General features: G+C 49.2%; 1 protein-coding gene across 1 annotated transcript; it reads right to left on the bottom strand.

The window, feature by feature from the left end:
- Window positions 1-1,158: 1,158 nt before the first annotated feature.
- On the bottom strand, window positions 1,159-22,890 carry LOC307128802 (uncharacterized protein; the record flags this gene model as incomplete). The annotated part of the gene is made up of 5 exons (XM_079820786.1): window positions 1,159-1,876; window positions 1,996-2,301; window positions 15,190-15,486; window positions 15,610-15,927; window positions 22,860-22,890. The coding sequence occupies 5 exons, from the start codon at window positions 22,888-22,890 to the stop codon at window positions 1,725-1,727; spliced, it is 1,104 nt and encodes a 367-aa protein (XP_079676912.1). The 3' UTR covers window positions 1,159-1,724.
- Between the last annotated feature and the right edge of the window lie 570 nt (window positions 22,891-23,460).

The raw sequence follows: 23,460 nt of genomic DNA on the forward strand, positions 1-23,460 counted from the left end.
CTGTACTTTTGTTTGCCTGTTACGTGTTTTATACAAGCGTGCCACACCAGTCCTGAAAAATGAAGCCAAAGCGTATCGATCGCCCCCAGGTGGCCGGAGGCAGTACAGCTCATAAACCCCGCCCTCTCCATTAAATGTAATGGGACAAACAATCAAATTACACTTCAAATATTTTTTCCAAAGATATTTTCTGTCAAAAATACAAAGATTTCAAACAAACACATTTCATGTTGTCATTATGGGGTATTGTTTGTTGAAATTAGAGGTAAATAATGAATCCATTTTGGAATAAGGCTGTAACATAACAAAATGTGGAAGAAGTGAAGCGCTGTCAATACTTTCCCGAGGCACTGTATTACAAACCAGACTGACTTTATTCTGTCATTCATCTACAGATCTTTTTGAGAAGGAACAGAGGTTTAGATGTTGATGTCGTATTAGTCGCAATTATGGTGATCAGTGTTTCCTTTAGTTGAGCAGTTTGACTCTTGGTTTTTAATGTAGGTTTGTGGTCTTTGTAGTTTTTACCAAAACACATTATTTAACTTCAGTATTAGAGACGTCTGATCTGAACAATAATAACACTGCAAGACGTGTGAGACTTAAAGTGTGATTGGAAGTCATTTTTAAAGCCCAAATCAAATATGGATGACTAGATTTAAAAAATAAAATAAAATCAGTATTTACAAAGACACATTTGACACTTTGAGCACTGTTGTATTTTCTCTACCACTGTAACATCTTAACATCCTAAAACATCCCCATAGCCTATAACAGGGGTGTCCAAAGTCGGTCCTTGAGGGCCACTGTCCTGCAGAGTTTAGCTCCAGCCTGCTTCAACACACTTGCCTGGAAGTTTCTAGTATGCCCAGTAAGACCTTGATTAGCTGGTACAGGTGTGTTTAATTGGGGTTGGAGCTAAACTCTGCAGGACAGTGGCCCTCCAGGGGCAGGATTGGACACCCCTGGCCTATAACAATCATAAACTATTCTCTCCTGCAGGTTAAAGATGTCAGGCGTTGCTCAAGGGTCCTCGGCGGTGTCCTTATAACCAGCTCAATCTCCAGTTCCAGTGCACTGGGCAGGTTGCTAATATAAATATCTAAACTACAACCAATAAAGATATTTTCAGGAAAAATTCACTCTGAGACGTGATTTAAACGTTTTCTCGAATCACCACAGAATGGTTTCGTTTTACTCAAAGAAGTTTCAGAATAATACAAAGACAATAATCCAAAAGACAAAAATAACAAAACACAGTGTAAGTCTTCACCCGAGGCGCGGCCCCTAAAGACCATGAACAAAGCTCTTTATACTTGGACATATCCTGGGGCACGGCCTTAAGAAGCTATGACTGTCATTACAATATAGTACATCCTTATAAGGTAAAAACTCGCCTTGGACTAAAGCAATTATAATATTTGTCCAAGGTTGCAACAACTTTTGCAGCAAGCACACACACATTTCTTTGGTCTTTCTTTGCAGCGGACACTTGGAGGCCTAGAGCCCATCAAAACCACACAAACTGCCCCTTTATAAAGATTTCATGGTTAGATATCAGCAAACGGTTAACTATGATTCAAGAAATCTGTTGCTGTTTGTTCTCAGATTATGTTCTAGGGTGTAAATAAGCCGCCTAAAAATAAACACACAGTAAATGCCAGCATATAAAGCCATTACAAATAAATGAAGATTAATAAATGAATATATGAGAAATTACACCATTAGGTTTCTGATGTGTGAATATGAGCTTGATCTCGTTCAGCTCTTCTGGATCTGATGTCATAAACCAGAAGAACGACAGTAGCCACGCCCACCAGAGCAGAGAGGACCAATCGGATCACAGCTTCAGTGGAACCACAACAGTGGACAGAGTCTGAGGAATAAAAGCATGATACTTGATACATGAACACGACAGAAAAAAGATAGACAAGAACAAATATAATCAACAATCTTATTCTCGGTTCAATCAGTGTTGAAATGATCTCTACTCACCAATAGAAACTCTGAATGCTTTGATTGAGTATCTGTCTGAAACCCTCATCTGAAGTATATAATTTCCAGCATCTTCAGTTCTCATGTCTGTGATGGTCAGAGATAAAGTTTGATTGTCCAGTTTCAGTCTGTCTCTGAATCTCCCATCAAGAACATCATCATATACAGTCAATCTGTTGAACTGTTTATTGATTTCAGCTATTGCAGTGTTTCCAAACCTCCACAGAATCACATCATAATGCATTATTATTTCAGTGAGATCAGAGTTTAGAGCGACTGAATCTCCCTCCTTCACTGATATTTCTTCTGTATCACCAAACAGAGAACAAACAGAAACAGAGTTTGTAGCAGAGAGAGATTTTAAATAACTTTATGATTGCTTTGAAAAGTAATTTTTTTTATTTATTATTTCAATATGGCTGCCCACTGCTCTGGGTGTGTGTTCACTGTGTGTGTGTGTGTGTGTGTGTGTGTGTGTGTGTGTGTGTGTGTGTGTGTGTGTGTGTGTGTGTGTGTGTGTGTGTGTGTGTGTGTGTGTGTGTGTGTGTGTGTGTGTGTGTGTGTGTGTGTGTGTGTGTGTGTGTGTGTGTGTGTGTGTTCACTACTGTGTGTGTGCACTTGGATGGGTTAAATGCAGAGAACAAATTCCAAGTATGGGTCACCATGAAATAAGTATGGGTCACCATACACACGTCACTTCACTTCCACTTTCGCTTTCAAATCTAATACTAAACAAGTGTCAGAAAAGCTGCTGAAATTAGCAGGGATTTAACCGGCTAGCTAGGCTAGTTCACATAGGCTACTCTGGTCAAACTGTTAGCTAACCTACCAGCTGCCTGGACGCATATATTCCCCAGCAATGATGAGATGACTTATTGTCAGGGCTCGACATTAAGCCGGTTCACGTGCTTGTCCTTGGGACAAGAAAATCTGTCATTCACTTATCCGAGTAAAAAATGTGCTTGTCCAGAAGAAATTGTATTTTAAAAAAAATATATAATTTATTCTGAAGCAATATTCCCACCAGTGTTCAATCAGCTTTTATATATTTAAATCTGCATATTTGTGATATTTTTTACCTTTCATAAAGGGCATTTTTTCCATAATCTTATTACATAAAGGCTATGCTTCAGCTTTCATTTTATATTCTTAAATTTGATCAATAAATTAAATTAGAATAAGACACTATAGGGCCTATAGGCCACTATGTTGCCAATCAAATTAAATAATTTACACTGAAAAATTGTATGAGATTGAAATATTTTTGAATATACAAATAAGGAATGTTGGAAAGAAAACATGAAACTAAACCGCCAGTAGGTGGCGCTGTGACCATCTTAATGAGTGAGTCATTCATTCAAATGATTCATTTAAACGGCTGATTCATTCAAGTCTGAGGCAGTCGTTTATGAATAGGTAATTGAATCTTTGATTCAACCGATTCATTCAAACACTGAATCATTCACTAACACACACTATTGCTGTGAAATGCATTATGGTTCTGCTGTAATCTTTGATTGGAACTATTTTCACTGCTGAAACCGAACAAAAAAAGTAGGGCTGTAGGATTACTCGAAAAATAATCAAAACCGAAATTCAGAACCTCTAACCGACGTATTTTTCCCATGTCGGTTAATTCGGTTTTAGTCACATGACTCCGCCCGTCAGTCACATCAAGTGCAGTTTGCAGGCACACACAGAGATGCAGGAGCAGTTATCTGTGTTTATAGATGCCCAGAATCACTATACTAACTGCAGGTTTTACACAGTTTATACAGGTCAGTTAATCGCCGTTCTTCTTATAGCCTACGCGCTGCCACACACACACACACACACACACAGACGGCGCGCGCAAGCCCCGAAGCCAGACTGCTTTCACTTTCGTCCTCATAAAGTTTGTCAAGTAAATGCATTTAAAAGCTTGAACATTTAAAGGGATTGTGCACTATTCAAAAACAACAATATGGAAAACTTCTCCGTTCAGTGCTCATGAGCTTTTTTCTGTGACACAGAGCCGTGTCGCGTCTCTGACAACGCGCGCGCCCTGAAGGCAGATCTTTCACCTGCGTCCTCACAAAGCTTTGTCATTTGTATGTGTTTTAAGCCCTGCCAGTTTGAACATTAAAGTGATTTTCGACCATCAGATGTGTATTATGTTGAACTAATGCCTGATATATTGTGACACACGAACACTCAGACAGAAGCGCGCACATCACGTGAAGATCGCGCGCAGAGAGCAGCAGAAACACAGTGTCAACGCCGTCCTGTGACTAAAGTAAAGTCACTAAAGCAGCTTAGAAACTCAACCGGTATTGGCATATATTTTAATACCTTTGAAGTAAGTACAAACCACAGCTTCATGAGTAATTCACACACACAATCACTCAAGATTCAAGAGTTTTATTTGTCACATACACAGTTATATACACAATATACAACTGGCAGTGAAATGTAAACAGGTCCGCTCCATGGACAGTGCAAATAACAGTTACAAGAAATTAAAATAGAAATAGAATAAAATTAGAATAAAAAGTATTAACATAAGTAGAATTATAAATAAATCAAGTAAAAGATAAAAATAGGAAATAAGATAAAAATTAAAATATAAAAATTAAAATATAAAAATATAAAAAAATAAGTGGATATGATAAGTGAGATAAACTGTAGACTTAGAAATAAGTGGTTAACATAAATATATATATATGTATATATAAAGAAGTATAATGTGCAAGGTTTATTACAGGTTGTTACGCAGTAACAATAGGAAAGTAAAGTGCAGTGCAATGGCAGTATGTGGATGTTAATGTTTAAACTGGATGTTTATGTGTGTGCGGGGGTGAAGTGAAGTCACGTGACTGAGTTCAGGAGTCTGATGGCCTGGGGGAAGAAACTCCTCCTGAGTCTTTCAGTCTTTGCCATCAGGCTACGGAAGCGCTTACCAGATGGCAGCAGGGTGAAGTGAGAGTTTGCAGGGTGATTAATGTCTCTGATGATTTTAGTAGCTCTACCTCTGCAGCGTTTGGTGTAGATGTCCTGCAGAGACGGGAGAGCTGAGCCTGAGATGCGCTCGGATAAGCGCACCACTCTGTGCAGGGCTTTGCAGTCGTGACTGGTGCTGTTCCCGTACCACGCTGTGATGCACTGAGTCAGGACACTTTCTATCGCCCCTCGATAGAAAGTTTTCAGGATGGCTGGTGAAACCCTGAATTTCCTCAGCTGGCGCAGGTGGTACAGTCTTTGCCAGGCTTTTTTCACCTGTGTCTGGATGTGTGTAGTCCAGGTCAGATCCTCGGAGATGTTCACACCCAGGTATTTGAAGCTGCTCACTCTCTCTACCGGTGTCCCGCTGATCATGAGAGGGGAGTATGACCGATGCTGTCTCTTCCTGAAGTCCACAATCAGTTCTTTGGTCTTGTTAACATTCAGAGAGAGACAGTTGTCCTGGCACCATGATGTCAGTTGCTCCACTTCGTCCAAGTATGCCGTCTCATTGTTGTTGGAGATGAGACCCAGGACAACAGTATCATCAGCAAACTTGATGATCGAGGTGGAGCTGTGTGTGGACAAACAGTCATGGGTGTAGAGAGAGTAGAGCAGGGGACTCAGCACACAGCCCTGTGGAGCTCCAACACTCAGGGTGATGGAGGTGGAGGTGAACTGGCCTACTCTCACCGCCTGGGGTCTGCCAGTGAGGAAATCTTCAATCCAGAGGCAGAGAGAAGAATTCAGGCCTAGATCCAGGAGTTTGTGTGTTAGCTTAATGGGAACTATGGTGTTAAAGGCTGAGCTATAGTCAATAAATAGCAGCCTGACATAGTTCCCACTTTTGCTGTCGATGTGAGTGAGGCAGGAGTGAAGGACGTGAGAGATGGCATCTTCAGTCGATCTATTGGGACGATAGGCAAACTGAAGAGGGTCCAAAGTGTCAGGAATGGAGGAGCAAATGTTGTTTTTAATGAGTCTCTCAAAGACCTTCATGACTAAAGATGTGAGAGCCACTGGACGATAGTCATTTAGGCAAGAGGGTTTACTGATCTTAGGTACAGGGATGATAGAGGATCGTTTGAAGGAGGTGGGGACAACAGATGTAGCAAGGGACTCGTTAAATATGGATGTAAAGAGCCCTGCGAGCTGATCAGCACAGGACCGCAGAACACGACCTGAAATACCATCCGGCCCAGCAGCTTTCCTGACATCCACACGTTTGAGTGCCCTCCGAACCTCGTCCTCCGAGACAGAGATCACGTGACCGTTGCTGCTCTGAGGGACTCTCTCTGACGCGTCACTCGCCGGAGTCGCGCTGCCGCGATTACCATCAAAGCGAGCGTAGAAAGAGTTTAACTCGTTCACCAGCAACGGATCAGCTCTCACCTCTGCAGAGGATTTAGTTCCAAAAGCACAGATGGTCCTCAGTCCCTGCCACATCCGCCGGGAGTCGTTGAGTTGGAAATGAGATTCCACTCGGTCTTTATAGCGGAGTTTTGCGGCTTTAACGGCGCGCCGGAGGGCGTAACATGAAGCTTTGTACTCCCTCATATCCCCCGTTTGGAGACCGGCATTGTACGCGATAGTGCGCGTGTTAACTGCAGTGCGGATTGAACTGTCCACCCACGGTTTCTGATAAGGGAAGGACGTTATAGTTATTGTTTGTGTGGCTTGCTCTGTCAGTGTGTTGATAAAGCAGAGCGCCACTTCTGTGAACTCGCTGACGTCTTCAGAACTCGCGCGGAACATGTCCCAGTCGACGTCATCAAGAGCTGCCTGTAGCGTGATCTCTGAATGGGATGACCAGCGTTTGACTTCCCTCCTCACCGGGGGCTCTTGAACGAGCGTTTGTTTATATTCCGGTGTGAGGAAAATGGCGGCATGGTCCGATTTGCCAAAAGCTGGCTGTGAGCGAGCTTTGTAGGCGTTCTTAAACGGAGAGTAGCAATGATCCAGTGTGTTTGCTCCTCGTGTGGGACAGGAGACATGCTGGTGAAAGTTTGGCAATACTTTCTTTAGGTTTGCTTTGTTAAAATCACCCGCGACGATGAAAGCAGCGTCGGGGTGTTTGTTTATGAAGCCGCTGGTCACATCATGGAGGGCAGATAAAGCCAGCCCCGTGTCTGCCTGTGGTGGAATATAAACGGCAGTGGCGATGACCGAGGAAAACTCCCTCGGTAGGTAGAAAGGCCGGCACATGAGAGTTAAATGTTCCAAGTGAGGCGAGCAGGATCGCGAAAGAATGGAGATGTTCCTAGGATCGCACCATTTCTTGTTTATCATGAAACACACTCCACCGCCTTTAGATTTCCCGGCCTCGGCTGTTCTGTCCATCCGAAAAACAGAGAAGTTCTCGGACGGCGTCACGGCTGTATCCGGGACCGCTGGCGTGAGCCATGTTTCGGACAGACAATAGATGTTGCAGTCTCTCATGTCCCGTTGAAAACTTATCCTGGCTCTAAGATCGTCCATCTTATTCTCCAAGGATTGGACATTTGCGAGCAAAATGCTCGGGAGAGGAGGACTGAATGCTCTTTTTCTCAGTCTGTTGCGGATCCCAGCGCGTTTCCCGCGGTGTTTTTTGAATCTTCGCCGTCGACTCGAGTGGCCATTGTTCAACTCGGCGTCCCGGCGAATCTCAGATGGAAGATTGGAGAAAGTGTCCTGAAACAGGTCAGTGTAGCGGTAACCAATTTCCAGAAGTGTTTTGCTGTCGTAACAGATCAAAGCAGATGATCCGTTGGAAAAAATAGAGAGTAAAAGAGAGTAGAATAATAAATAAAAGCAAAGTCTTAGCGGAGCGACCTGAACGGCGACCGAGCACGGCGGCGCCATCTTAATCATCTTAATCATCTCTCTCATTAATGCATTCAGATAAATGTAATGTAGGCCTACAGTGTTAATGTATCTGTATCTGATGTACAACAAGCAGAAATCTGCCCCATAGACAATAACTGCTGAAAGTCAACCGTTTCCTTCAAGTATTTTAAAATCACAAAGAAATGCACTTTCATTAGAAAATATTTACAGTAAAAACATTATCAGGAACTTACTCAAAAACCTTATGAGGGCAAAAAAAAAGAAAAATAATCGTTCATTAATCGTAATCGAGGTAAAATGTTCAATTAATCGAGGTTTTTATTTTTGGTTAAATCGTTACAGCCATAAAAAACAGTCAATATTGCATCTTGCAAATGTAAGTGACTTAATGTTAATTGATTTCATTTGACAGTTCCATAAACAATTAGTCATTTTCAGTCATGATGGAAAACTCGTTGTTGTGTGATGTTGCTTAACTGTATCATATGTTATAAATATAAAAACTCCACAATTTGTCATTTTAACAGTGTATGTTAACTGAGTTTCTTTGTGTGAGAGGCACTCATTTGTTTTTGATTCCTCCTCGAGAGGCTGCGCGAGTCAACAGCTCAACCGTGTTACTGTTAGTTCATTATACATTACATTATATATTATACACTATCGATCGCCACTTGCACTAAATTAATGCAGAATCATTCTTGCATTTTGGTGATTCCCTAGTTATTTTTTTATAATCTACGTTTTATTCAGACTACTTGTCCGGTCGGAGCAAGCGGACAAACGTTAATGTCAAGCCCTGTTCCCTTTCGTTCAGTCACTACGACGTAACGTTAGTGACTAACGAATGGGGGTTTCGCTTAGAAGCCTATCAACTTCGAGTTTTGAGAAAACGCCCAATGGCGTGCCAATGCCATGGGGCATGCGGAATTTGCATACGTAGCTCCGCCTCACTGCGTGAGTATATAAGGAAGTACGAGGCAATATCGCATTATGTTCTGCTTTCGGAGCCAAGAGTACCTACCTCTTCACTCCTACAGCCTTCTGAGACTCTGTCAGCTTCTTCGAGACGAGCAGCTTTCCAGTCGGTGTTGGTGTGACGGCGCGTTCCAGTGATCGCATACTTCCTGCCTGCTGATCTGCGCAGTGGTCCGCCTGACAGCTGGTGTGTGTTTCCCTGGGCGCTTCGGCATCGACTGCGAGGCTTTCCTCTCACAAAAAGAGCTTGCGCGTGGCACGTCTTTTTCAAGACGGCTCGCCCGTGCACTTCCGGGTGCGATCGATTTTCCGCTGCTGTCTTTGGACGCATTCACTGCTCGAGCGTGTTTGGGCTTCAGCACGTTCGGGCAGTGTTTGCGGATGTGTCACGTTTCCATTGCGGGGGCGTGACCATCGCGATGTCGCGGTCGAGACTCAATGATCTCCGTGAGGAGAGAGAGTCCCCTCTGCCACACCCCAATCTACCGTCCCCGAGTGAGATGGTACTTTGGCTGGTGGCCAGGGTGACCTGAGGGCGGTGCTGTGGTATTAAGAACCCCGACGTTCATTCCTCGGGCCACGCCCCCCTCTTATACATCGCTTCCGTGAGTGTTGGATTGAATCTACGGCCCGTCTCTGACGCCCGTTCGTTCAGTTCACGCTCCGGATAGCAGTGAGATGTCGATCGCCGCATCCCAAGGTGGGCTGGAGTCCTTTGGGGATGACGATTAGGTTGTGCTCCGCCTCCGGGTGTGTTAGCACTGCCTGATCCGACCTAAAGTTGACAGCCATGTTATCTCGGGCAGCCGCGAGTCTCGCGCTGGTGTGGAACTCCGCCCAGTCGCGGGTGCTCGTGGTTGCGCGATTGGTTTTTGGGGGCGGCACCCGACAGCTGTTGGGCCCCGCCCCCAATGCCTTTCGCTCCCGGGGTGCATGAGGAGATCACGCGGTCCCGGAAGTCCCCGTGCTTCCCGTGACCGTTTGGTGGCCTCCTCCGCCTTCTCTGCCCTTGATGGGGCCGCGGCCTAGGGTACACTGGGGCCCCCTCCCCCCCACTGTTGAACTCTCTGTTGCGCACTACGGTGTCCACAGAGGGCTTTGACGTGGCGTGGTGTGGCTGTCCTAAGCACCCCCCCCCAAGCCTGTGGGCTCGTCTACTTCGGTGGCGTCGTCCTGCAGAGCTACGGGCAGGCCGCCGCCCCTTTGCACATGCACAAGGGTGGAGCCGACCCAGGGCTCTTCATTGAGCTGCGTGCCGCAACTGACCCCGCCCCCGGGCGGTGAAGGTGGCCACACGCTCCCTGGGTCGGGCGATGTCCACAGCTGTGGTCCGGGAGAACACCTGGCCTTACCTGGTGATGTGGAGGACGTTGAGCGGGCCCGCCTCCTCAACTCACCCATATCCCAGGCTGGCCTCTTCGGCGGCGCGGCTGAGAACTGCGCCCAACAGTTCTCGGCCGCCCCAGAGCAGACTGAGGCTGTAACACGTACTGCCCCGGCGGCCAGCTGCTGCACCAGCCGCCGGCCCAGTCGCCTCAGTCCGCTCGCCGCCGAGGGCGCCCTCCCTCTTCCCGCCCGGCCCCAGCAGCAGCCTTCACCTGGGCCGCGCCGTGGAGGTGGTTGAGGATGTCGCCCAGTCCGCTCCCCAGACTGGTTAAACGCCAGGATGGAGGTGGACAACTCAGAGATGGGTTCCAGTTCTTCCCAGGGGATGGTGGCAGGGCCTCTCCTTCCCCCGGTGAGGGCCGGGGGAAAATCCTTCCGCTGCTGGCCCCCGGGCTAGCAGCGCTTGGGAAGAACTCATGTTCCTGTCTCTGAGCACCCAGAGACCGGTGACGGCAGTGCGCGCCACCCTCGGGTCTCGCCACTCTCGTCCCTCTCTGTCGCCAGCCCCCTGGCAGAGCAGACCCCAGTGGAACGCGAGTCCTTCCCTGGTCTCCTCTGTCAGGGCGCAGCCGTTAACCGTGCTCCGACCCGGGGACGCCCAACAGCCTCCCCTGTCCGCGCCGGTAACGCTGCCTCGCTGCCCCACCCAGGGTACGTCTGTCGTCCGTATGACCCCGTTGGTGCAGTCTCTGGAAGCCTGGCTTCAGCTTCCGGGGCTGTCCCGCTGGGTTGCCCGGACCATCAGGCTCGGCTACGCGATTCAGTTCGCGCAGGCTCCTCCCCGTTACAGGGGAGTCCGCTATACCATGACCGGGGCCCATGCCCCCGTCATGCGTGCGGAGATTGCCACTCTACTGGCGAAGGGTGCGATCGAGCCTGTCCCTCCAGCCGAAATGAGGTCGGGGTTCTACAGCCCCTACTTCATTGTACCCAAGAAAACCGGTGGGTTACGGCCAATCCTGGACCTTCGCATCTTGAACCGATCCCTTCACCGGCTTCCGTTCAAGATGTTGACTGCGAAACGCCTTTTCGAATGCGTTCGTCCGGACGATTGGTTTGCAGCGATCGACCTGAAGGACGCCTACTTCCATGTCTCCATCCTTCCTCGACACAGACCGTTCCTACGGTTTGCTTTCGAGGGGCGGGCATACCAGTACGCGGTTCTCCCATTCGGGTTATCTCTGTCCCCTCGCGTCTTCACGAAGATCGCCGAGGCAGCCCTTGCGCCCCTTTGGCAGCACGGGGTCCGCATCCTGAACTACCTCGACGACTGGCTCATACTAGGCCACTCTCGAGAGCAGGTTTGCGGACACAGAGATCTGGTTCTCCACCACTTAACCCGTCTGGGCCTTCGGGTCAACTGGGAGAAGAGCAAACTCTGCCCAGTGCAGAGGATCTCTTTTCTCGGTATGGAGATCGACTCGGTCGCCATGTACGCGCAGCTTTCGAGCGAGCGCGCGCAGTCTCTGCTGACTTGCCTCCGACAAATCGAGAGCAAGAATGCGGTTCCACTGAAACTATTTCAGAGGCTCCTGGGGCATATGGCATCTGCAGCCGCGGTAACGCCGCTCGGATTGCTTCATATGAGACCGCTTCAGCACTGGCTTCGCGATCGAGTCCCGAGATGGGCATGGCAGTCTGGCACGCTCCGGGTCCAAGTGACTCGGGCCTGCTTACAGACACTCACCCCGTGGTCGAACCTCAGCTTTCTACGGGCCGGTGTGCCCTTAGAACGAGTTTCCAGGCATGTTGTCGTATCGACGGATGCCTCTGCCACGGGCTGGGGTGCCATGTGCAATGGACAAGCAGCCGCGGGCTCCTGGACAGGACCCCAGCGCCTCCTGCATGTCAATTGCCTCGAGTTGCTGGCAGTACGGTTCGCCCTGCACCGCTTCCGAGCGTTGCTGAAGGGTCAACATGTGCTTGTCCGGACAGACAACACGGCCGTAGTAGCGTACATCAACCACCAGGGCGGTCTACGCTCCCGCCGCATGTCTCAACTCGCCCGCCATCTCATCCTATGGAGTCAGAAGCGCCTGAGGTCCCTTCGTGCTGTCCATATTCCGGGAGTCCTGAACCACGCAGCCGACGAGCTCTCGCGGTTTCAGCCTCTCCCGGGAGAATGGAGACTCCATCCCCGGACGGTTCAGCTGATTTGGGAACAGTTCGGCGACGCACAGGTAGACCTGTTTGCCTCCCACGACTCTTCCCACTGCAGCCTGTATTATTCCCTGACCGAGGGCATGCTCGGCACGGATGCACTGGCGCACAGCTGGCCGCGGGGCCTACGCAAATATGCGTTCCCCCCAGTGAGCCTACTCGCACAGCTTCTGTGCAAGATCAGGGAGGACAAGGAGCAGGTCCTTTTGGTCGCCCCGTACTGGCACGGCCGGACCTGGTTCCCCGAACTCTTCTCCTTGCGACAGCCCCTCCCTGGCCTATTCCTCTGAGTCCGGACCTCCTTACTCAGAGACGGGGCACCCATTGGCACCCGCGTCCCGACCTTTGGAGCCTCCACGTGTGGCTCCTAGACGGGACCCGGCAGGTTTGAGTGGCCTACCACCTACGGTGGTCGCCACCATCACTTCCGCTAGGGCAGAGTCCACTCGGCATGCCTATGCGTTGAAGTGGAACCTCTTCGTCACCTGGTGCTCTTCCCGCCAAGAAGACCCCTGGAAATGTCCGATCGGGTCCGTGCTTGAGTTTCTCCAAGAGGGGCTGGAGCGAAGGCTGTCTCCCTCCACCCTCAAGGTATATGTGGCCGCAATATCTGCCCACCATGATCTCTTGGAGAACAAAAAGGTAAGTCAGCACGACCTGGTCATCAGGTTCCTGAGGGGAGCTAGGAGACTGAATCCTCCTCGCTCTCCTCTCGTACCCTCTTGGGACCTCGCAGTAGTGCTAACTGCTCTGCAGAGACCTCCCTTTGAGCCTTTGCGGTCGGTTGATATTAAGTTTCTGTCTATGAAGACGGCTCTGCTGACCGCATTGGCCTCAGTCAAGAGGGTCGGGGACCTGCAGGCATTTTCGGTTGACGAAGCGTGCCTGGAGTTCGGGCCGGCTAACTCTCACGTGATCCTGAGACCCCGGCCTGGATATGTGCCCAAGGTTCCCACCACTCCGTTCAAGGACCAGGTGGTGAACCTGCAAGCGCTGCCTTTGGAGGAGGCAGACCCAGCCTTGGCATTGCTCTGTCCAGTACGCGCTCTCCGCGCCTACGTAGACATGACGCAGTGTTTCAGGACCTCAGACCAGCTCTTTGTCTGTTATGGTGGAGAGCGGAAGGGAAGTGCTCTCTCGAAGCAAAGGCTGTCTCACTGGATTGTGGACACCATTGCTTTGGCTTACCAGCAGCAAGGCCGACCATGTCCCCTTGGTGTGAAGGCGCACTCCACCCGGAGTGTGGCCTCCTCTTGGGCTCTAGCGCATGGCGCCTCGCTAGCAGACATCTGCAGAGCTGCAGGCTGGGCGACACCCAACACATTCGCCAGATTCTATAATCTCCGAGTGGAGCCAGTGTCCGACTATGTACTCGCCCCCCCGAGGGGCCGGTGAAGGACCAGGTTCAGGTGTCTTCGCTTGCTCGCCACTCCACTCCACGGACTGGATACGTGCGATATTTCCTCAGGTGAGTTCCCCGAGAGCCCTGAGCTCCTCCAGCACTGTCGACGCCGACATCAGTTCAGTCTGCCCTTCGAGCCCAGACCCTCATGTCCGGCCAGGTGCCCCATGTGCATGGTTCCCTCTGGCGACCCCCACATGTGTATTTCACCGTAAGTCTCCGCAGTGAGCGGGTTTCTTCCCTTGGCGTGTCCCCGCCACCCCTAGGGTTAAAAATCCACCTTCGGCTGGTACCCTAGAGATCTTCCATATGCAACCCTCTCCGGGTCATATGTGTCTCTTAAGTCCTCCCCACAGGTAGGCATCTTGGCATTCCCTCACTGGGATATGCTTCCCAGTGTACCTTGGTAATCCTGTGTTAAGTGGGAGTCCTTCGTCCGTACTAGTCTTACGACAGGGTACTCACACTTACGCAGGGCACTGGAAGACAGCTGAGTGGCGGGATTATATTGGGACCCCCATTCGTTAGTCACTAACGTTACGTCATAGTGACTGAACGAAAGGGAACGTCTCGGTTACGGATGTAACCCTCGTTCCCTGAGGAGGGAACGGAGACGTAACGTCCCCTTGCCACATCGAGCTGTGTTGCCTGGAACGCAGGAGTTCAGTCTTGGCTCCTCAAGCAGGTAACATAATGCGATATTGCCTCGTACTTCCTTATATACTCACGCAGTGAGGCGGAGCTACGTATGCAAATTCCGCATGCCCCATGGCATTGGCACGCCATTGGGCGTTTTCTCAAAACTCGAAGTTGATAGGCTTCTAAGCGAAACCCCCATTCGTTAGTCACTAACGTTACGTCTCCGTTCCCTCCTCAGGGAACGAGGGTTACATCCGTAACCGAGACGTTACTGTACTCATACTAGGATATGGTCTTCTTCCACATCGATCAGTCTGTAGCCACTTCGGCGAGATGTGAATCAATGTGTCGAGCGAGCCCATGAATCACAAAATGTGTGTTGGAATCAGAATGTAAACATTGTTGTTGCGGAAATATATAATATTACCTGGATACAGCAATGCTATTTTTTGATTGGCTGTTCTGTAGCTGTATTTTTTTATTTGATTAGCTGGTGCGTGGCAGGGCCTTCTGAACTCTATGGAGAACTCACTTGATTCCTCTAATAGTGGCGCAACTTAATTTCTCTGCGTGAGAAATGCAAGGTACGGCGTGTGAGCGGGTTGAAATGCCCAATGCGTGAGAATTGAGAGCTCTGTGTATGTGAGAGCGTGCATCATAAACAGAGCATCAGTTGAGTACTGACCTCTTGCTTTGTGCGTTCTTGCTGACGCCCCCGATCACAAATTAAAATAACAAAACCAGTACAGTCCTTTAAATCTATTAAACAATTACAAATAGTATTGGGTGTTTAAAGCATAAAATGGTGAAACTGATATTTAACTCACCAGCAACAGCGAGAAAGAAATCAGTGATCCTAGAGTTGATCTTTCGTTCATAAACTCCAGCATCTTCAGTTCTCATGTCTGTGATGGTCAGAGATCCAGTTTGTTTGTCCAGCTTCAGTCTGTCTCTGAATCTCCCATCAAGAACATCATCATATACAGTGAATCTGTCGGTCCGTTTATTGATTTCAGCTAATACAGTGTTTCCAAACCACCACTGAATCTCATCATCCTTTATTTCAGTGAGACCAGAGTTTAGAGCGACTGAATCTCCCTCCTTCACTGACACTAACCTCCTTCCTGTAAAACCAAAAACACACACAGGGTTTGTCACAGATTAATACTTTGAAATCACTTTATAATGTTTTACTATACATTAAATAGTTAAAATGTCAGTTTGACAAGCATTTTTTTTAACCTCACCACGGATATAGACTTTGAACGTTTTCTTTCTCACACTGTTGATCTCTAGTGTATAGAATCCTTTATGTTCAGTTCTGATGTCTGTGATGGTCAGAGATCCAGTTTGTTTGTCCAGCTTCAGTCTGTCTCTGAATCTCCCATCAAGAACATCATCATATACAGTGAATCTGTTGGCCCGTTTATTGATTTCAGCTATTACAGTGTTTCCAAACCACCACTGAATCACATCGCCATCCTTTATTTCAGTGAGATCAGAGTTTATAGCGACTGAATCTCCCTCCTTCACTATCACTGGCTTCTCTTCATCACCAAACACACCTGAAGAACAGAGTTTTCACAGATTAAAGCTTTAAAATGTTGGTTTGAATATTCACTGAAATGTGATGTTAATAATATTCTGAAGCAAAACAAAGACTAAAGATGATAAATAAAAAGAGAAATAGATTTATAAATGGAACAATAACTAAATAAAGAGACACTTTTACTGTTGCTGTAGTTCTTCTCCTCAACACTAGGGGCGGTGTGTTCCTCAGGTATTTTATGTTGTGGATCTTTCAGCAAAATCTTTGCTTCACTTAATAAACATTTTATTTGTGTAATTAACATGTTGAAATTATCAACAGAGCATTCAACAGCTCAAGCGCAGACAGAGTGCCTTCAGAAGGATGGCAGATTATTCTGTAACTGCTATTCTAAAAATTGTTTAGAGCTGCTTGGATTCAACCTACTTTATTTCGTTTGAAATAAAATTGCATTACATAATTTGTCTGTTATCATACTATCATGTAGGATATGCTGTGACTGGTATCATGTGCGTTTCTATGCTAGGCTTCCATTAGAAAGAGGTGCAATACTCCAGGTTTCTAAAAAAACAAACGTTTAATCCAGTTGATATAGACTAAATACAATTTTGGGATGCTTTTTGATGCACAATACGTTGCAAAGATGCACAATAAGTTGCAAAAAGAATACAGTGACATCAAAAGTCACTATTCTGTTTGCAACTTATTGTGCATCTTTAAGACGCCATTTTAATCATCAGTCTAAGTAACTGTTATTTACCACATTGTTTCACTCAATGTATAGCCTATCGATAAGAAATATGATTTATAGCCTATAAAGATGTGTAGCTGCGAGCCGCTCATTCCGCTCAGGGAATATCACCCAGAATGCCCTTTGTGACATGCTGGTTTGAAAATTTGTGAAATAAGTAAGGCTGCCCCGACCTCCCCGCAAGTTTTTTTATTATAGTTGTTCATTTAAGCCATTAGTCGACTAAGCACCTTTTTTTAATTACAATTAATTTAATTACATAAATATAGGCTACTGGAGAGAATTCTAAACCATAGCCTATAATGAGCATTTAAGTAATAGGCTGTATTAGCCTATTCCACACTCAAGCACACTCATAAAGCTTGCCACAAAGCATCGGCAAAAGTAATGATTATGAATGTCAAAAATAGCATGGAGACATTTTGTTTATTAATAAACGTCTCGGTTACGTATGGTAACCCTCGTTCCCTGAAGGAGGGAACGGAGACGTACGTCGGTAATACCGACGAATTGGGATCACTTTAGAGAGCCCCTATCAGCTTCGAGATTTAGAGAACAGGCCAATGGGCCATTGGCGTGCGAGATTTGGGATCCCTATGGAAAACGCCACAGTTACTACCACTTCCAGCGCCCAGCGAGAGCCCCTCAGACCCCGTTCTGAAGCGGGCGGGAAGATTCACGCCAGAAGAGTCATACTGCTGTTCCGCAAGACCCATTCAGCAGACTTGATTGGATAACGCTGGGAAAGCGTGCCCGAAGGACGCTGCGGGAGCCACATCATGCCCAGAGGGAGTTACCATGTGGAAAGAATACGTATGGGCTGGCCGTGGGCAGCTCAACATACGAAGTCCCAGGGGAGGCCCCGGCCTAATGCAGGCGGGGGACGACACCGTACTGAGACGGCAGAGGAATTCTGCCAAGGGAAAGACACGAGCTCGCCGTAGGGAGCTGTACCGTGGAAGATACACGTATGGGACCGCCGTAGGAGTCACGACATACGGAACCCAGCCTGACACAAGTTCCACCAATGCATACGAGTGCCAGACCTGGCGTCGGACGCTCCGCAACATCCGACTGCCGAGGGGTGCGGAGGACTCAACAGGGTTCGCCAATCCTGGGGAACTCGACTGGAGAAAATAAGCGCACGTATCCATTCCAGGGGAAGGGAATGGCGCAGCAAGCCGACACTAGAACGGGCACTTCAGTGAAGCTGACTATGGGAAGCGAGCACACGAGAAGCCACCGGCTCTACACGCAGGCTATAAAACCTAGCGAACGTGTTGGGTGTCGCCCAGCCCGCAGCTCTACAAATGTCTGTCAGCGAGGCGCCACTGGCCAGCGCCCAGGAAGAAGCTACACCCCTGGTGGAGTGAGCTCTAACCCCGAGCGGGCAGGGCACGTCTTGGGATTCATACGCCAAGACGATGGCATCCACTATCCAGTGGGCCATCCTCTGCTTGGAGACAGCCTTTCCCTTCTGCTGTCCTCTGTAACAGACGAAGAGCTGCTCTGAGGTCCTGAAGCTTTGCGTTCTGTCCACGTAAGTCCGGAGAGCACGGACGGGACAGAGCAAAGCTAGGGCTGGGTCTGCCTCCTCCGAAGGCAGCGCTTGCAGGCTCACCACTTGGTCCCGGAAGGGAGTAGTGGGAACCTTGGGCACATATCCAGGCCGGGGTCTCAGGGTCACCTGAGAATCACCCGGCCCGAATTCCAGGCACGATTCGTCGACCGAAAATGCCTGCAGGTCCCCTACCCTCTTAACTGAGGCCAATGCAATCAGAAGTATTGTCTTTAGAGACAAGATCTTAAGCTCTACTGACTGTAAAGGCTCGAAGGGCGCCCTCTGCAGTGCGGTCAGCACCAGAGTCAAGTCCCAAGAGGGTATAGAGGAAGGGCGAGGAGGATTTAGTCTCCTCGCTCCCCTCAGGAACCTGACGATCAGATCATGCTTGCCTAAGGACTCACCATTAACGAGGTCATGGCTTGCGGCGATAGCGGCAACATATACCTTGAGGGTGGAGGGAGACAGCCTTCGCTCCAACCCGTCTTGAAGAAAAGATAGCACAGATCCGATCGAACATTTCCGGGGGTCTTCTCGGCGAGAAGAGCACCAGTCGACGAACAGGTTCCACTTCAACGCATATAGCCGTCTCGTAGAGGGGGCTCTGGCGGAAGCGATGGTGTCGACTACCGCTTGCGGTAGGTCACCTAGAACCTCCGCGTCCCGTCCAGGGACCAGACATGGAGTTTCCAGAGGTCTGGACGCGGGTGCCATAGGGTGCCCCGTCTCTGAGACAGAAGGTCCTGCCTCAGAGGAATGGGTGCTGTCGCGAGGAGCACTAGTTCCGGGAACCACGTCCTGTTGGGCCAGTACGGAGCTACCAAGAGGAGATGCTCCTCGTCCTCCCTGACCTTGCACAGTGTCTGTGCAAGAAGGCTCACTGGGGGAAACGCATATTTGCGCAGAGCCCGGGGCCAGCTGTGTGCCAGTGCATCCGTGCCGAGGGTCCCCTTGGACAGGGAATAAAACAACTGGCAGTGGGTCGTGTCGTGGGCGGCAAACAGATCGATCCGTGCTGCCCCAAAGCGACTCCAAATCAGCTGGACCACCTGGGGTTGGAGTCGCCACTCTCCGGGAAGCACTGGCAACCGCGACAGCTCGTCGGCCGCACGATTGAGCAGGCCCGGAATGTGGATAGCACGAAGGGACCTCAGATGCTTCTGACTCCACAGGAGGAGATGGCGGGCGAGTTGGGACAAACGGCGGGAGCGTAGACCACCTTGTTTGTTGATGTACGCAACGGCCGTCGTGCTGTCCGTCCGGACCAGAACGTGCTTGTCTTTGAGCGACCCTTTGAGGCGGCTGAGAGCAAGACGAACTGCCAGCAACTCTAGGCAATTGATATGCCATTGCAGTTGGGGCCCCGTCCACAGACCCGATACTGCAAGCCCGTTGTACGTGGCACCCCAACCCGTGGGTGAGGCATCCGTGGAGACAACATGATGCCTGGACACTTGTTCTAGAGGCACTCCTGCCCGTAGAAATGAAGGGTCCGACCACGGGGTGAGGGTTTGGCGGCATCTCGGCGTCACTTGGACACGGAGGGACCCGCTGTGCCACGCCCATCTTGGGACTCGGTCGTGTAGCCAGTGCTGAAGCGGTCTCATATGGAGCAGCCCTAGCGGCGTTACTGCGGCTGCTGCTGCCATATGCCCCAGGAGCCTCTGAAAATTTTTCAGTGGAACCGCTGTACTGCGTTTGAGCGTACTCAAGCAGCTCAGCACCGACTGGACGCACTCCTCTGTGAGGCGCGCAGTCATGGCGACCGAGTCGATCTCCATCCCGAGAAAAGAGATCCTCTGTACGGGACAGAGTTTGCTCTTCTCCCAGTTGACCCGAAGACCCAACTGGCTGAGGTGCCGGAGCACCATGTCCCTGTGTTCGCACAACTGCTCCCGTGACTGGGCAAGAATCAGCCAGTCGTCGAGATAGTTGAGGATGCGAACACCACGCTCTCTCATGGGAGCAATGGCCGCCTCCGCGACTTTCGTGAAGACACGGGGCGACAGGGACAGCCCGAAGGGCAGGACTTTGTACTGGTATGCCCGTCCGTCGAAAGCAAAGCGTAGAAACGGTCTGTGTCGAGGGAGAATCGAGACATGAAAGTACGCGTCCTTCAGGTCGATCGCTGCAAACCAAGCCTGGGGACGGATGCATCTGAAGATGCGTTTCTGGGTTAACATTCGGAACGGCATCCTGTGGAGGGAGCGGTTCAGGTAACGCAGGTCCAGGATCGGTCGTAACCCGCCACCTTTCTTGGGTACAATGAAGTACGGGCTGTAGAACCCGGACTTCATATCAGCTGGAGGGACCGGCTTTATCGCGTCCTTCGCCAGTAGGACAGCGATCTCCGCCCGAAGCACGGGGGCATCCACCCACGCAATAGACGTGAAGTGAACGCCCCCGAACTTGGGTGGACGCCGGGCGAACTGAATCGCAATCCGAGTCTGATGGTACAGATGACCCAGCGAGACGGGCTGGGGAGCGCTAGCCAGGCCCCCAGAGACCGAACAAGCGGGGTCATCGGTACCACAGACGTACCCGCAGCAGGGCAGCGAGGCGGAATGCAGGGACCCCAGGACGACATGGGAGTGGTCCGTGTAGGGGTCTGGGTCTGACACACGACCTGCATCCGCTGAGGGGGTGCGCGAGTGTGGGAAGGCCGCTTGAGTGCGTTCCCACAGCCGGCACCCCCTGCTGGCGATTTGGAGAGGCACCAGAGGCTGACAAGGCATGGGAGCGTTGTACACCGCCCAGCGCGCTCTCCAAATGAAGGAGGGGCTGAGCGTGGCAAGGCTTTGTGGCATTGCACACGGTCTGCCTCACCTCCTTCCTCAGCGGGGAACAAGAGCGGCGAGGCATAGCGTCGCACACTGTCGTCCACACACCGCTGAGAAGAGGGGAATGAGAGTGGCGAGGCTTGTAGCGTCACACGCTGCCATTCCTGAACTCCCGAGACCCAGAGATATTGGAACTGTTCTTCTCTTTTATTTTTTTTATTTTTTTTATATATATATATTTGGGTACCACTGGCTGTTTTTAACCCCAGTGGCGGAACAGAATTACTAATGGTTTTTACCCGGCCCTCCTCCGGGGGAAGAACAGTCCCGAACCAAATCCGGGTCAATGGTGTTTCTGGACATCGTCTAGCCAAGGGCCAGCGCTGTGCGCAGCTCAACCTCGGCTGAGAACTACCCTCATGCCCTAAGCAGGGCGGAGGTGGCCTGCCACTGGACCGACAGTTGCTGTGAGAACAGCAGTTTGTTATGCTGATGCAGCGGTGAACATGCGGTCGCACTGATTGTGCCTTTTCGCCAACACAGAGCGTCCTTCTCGTTCTCTGGAGCATCTCTCTTGCAGATAGGCTTTCTTTTAGAAAAGCAGGCTTGCTTCATCAACGCTGTTCGGCTCCGAAGTGAATGACGTCAGTGCGATGCTCTCGCTTTCTGTTTATACCCGCGGCGCGGGGCGGAGCGCGAGATGCAAATCTCGCACGCCAATGGCCCATTGGCCTGTTCTCTAAATCTCGAAGCTGATAGGGGCTCTCTAAAGTGATCCCAATTCGTCGGTATTACCGACGTACGTCGTAGTGACCGACTGAAAGGGAACTAGTGTTTTCTGTGTCAGTGTCAGCTGCAAAGATGAAGTTGACGATGAAGATGAAGACGACTGGCCATCTCTGCGAAAGTGCAAGAGAAAAATGCACAGAGTGGCCTATTTCTTTTCGTTTTTGAAGGTTTCGATCAAAGACATTTCAAGCTTTCTATTGACATATTTCTCATGTCTGTGAGGCAAGTAGTCTATACACTGAGTGTCGGTTCATTTATGAGACGCGTGAATTGTCTGCCATATTTGCTCATTAATTATTAAATCCAGGCAATTGGTTGGTGTAACATTGATTAAATTTAAGATACAATTTATACCAAACGAAATTCACTTTAAAGTTCAAGTTCAATTTTATTTGTATAGCACATTTCCAACAGCCCCCAGGCTGACCAAAGTGCTTTACAGAAGAGCAAGAATATCACACATACATAGAAATAAACCAGAAAAAAAAAATAAAACCACCTATTTAAAAGTTTAATCAGTACACTAAGGAAAATAAAAAAGTTTTTAGCAGGGACTTAAAAATAGACAAGGAAGGGGCCAGCCTAATCTCTAAAGGCGTGGCCCTGCCACCGCACGCTCGCCTCTACGCTTTAGTCTAGTGGAACGACCAACAAAGCCTGATCACAAGAGCGGAGGCTTCTGGTTGGAGAATAGGAGTGAAGGAGTTCAGATAAAAAGACAAGAGCTTTGTTATGTAGGGATTTATAAACGAAGAGGAGATTTTTAAAGTCTATTCTCTGACAAATCGGCAACCAGTGAAGGGATCTAAGAATAGGAGTGATGTGATCATGTTTACGACACTTTAAAAGCAGTCTGGCAGCAGCATTTTGGACAAGCTGAAGTCGCGCAATCTGAGATTTAGATATACCGCAATATAAAGAATTACAGTAATCTAGACACGACGTAACAAACGCATGAACAGCCATTTCGAGAGTTTTTGGGGAGAGAAAGTTTTACGAACGTAAATAAAACGACGAAGATAAAAACTGATAAAATCACCTACAGTAAATGAGTAAAAATCACTTACAGCTCAACCTGTCAAAGACTGAGTTCCTCATCTTTCCCACCAGTCCCACTATGCAACATGACTTCACCATCCAGCTAGGTGCATCCCTGATCTCCCCTTCAAAATCAGTCAGAAATCTTGGAGTTACATTTGATGACCAGTTGTCCTTCAGAGAACACATTGCTAAGACAGCTCGCTCATGCAGGTTTGCGCTCTACAACATCAGGAAGATCAGACCGTTCCTAACAGAACACGCAACACAGCTTCTTGTCCAGGCCCTGGTTATTTCCAGACTTGACCAAAAGGACCCACGTCACTCCACTCTTCATCTCTCTGCACTGGCGTCCACTCGCTGCTCGCATCAAGTTTAAGCCTACAGATCCACCACGCGCTCAGCTCCGGCATACTTTGACTCGATTCTACGACTCCACACCCCCACCAGAAGCCTTCGTTCAGCCAATGAGAGAAGGCTTGTAGTACCTTCACGGGGGGGCAAAAAATCCCTTTCCAGAACATTTTCATTCAACGTTCCCAGCTGGTGGAACGGTCTTCCCACCGCCATCCGAAATGCTGATTCGTTGACAACATTCAAAAGTCAACTAAAAACTCATCTCTTCCATGA

Source organism: Gobio gobio, assembly GCF_949357685.1.
Source record: "Gobio gobio genome assembly, chromosome: 7".
Taxonomy (NCBI): domain Eukaryota; kingdom Metazoa; phylum Chordata; class Actinopteri; order Cypriniformes; family Gobionidae; genus Gobio; species Gobio gobio.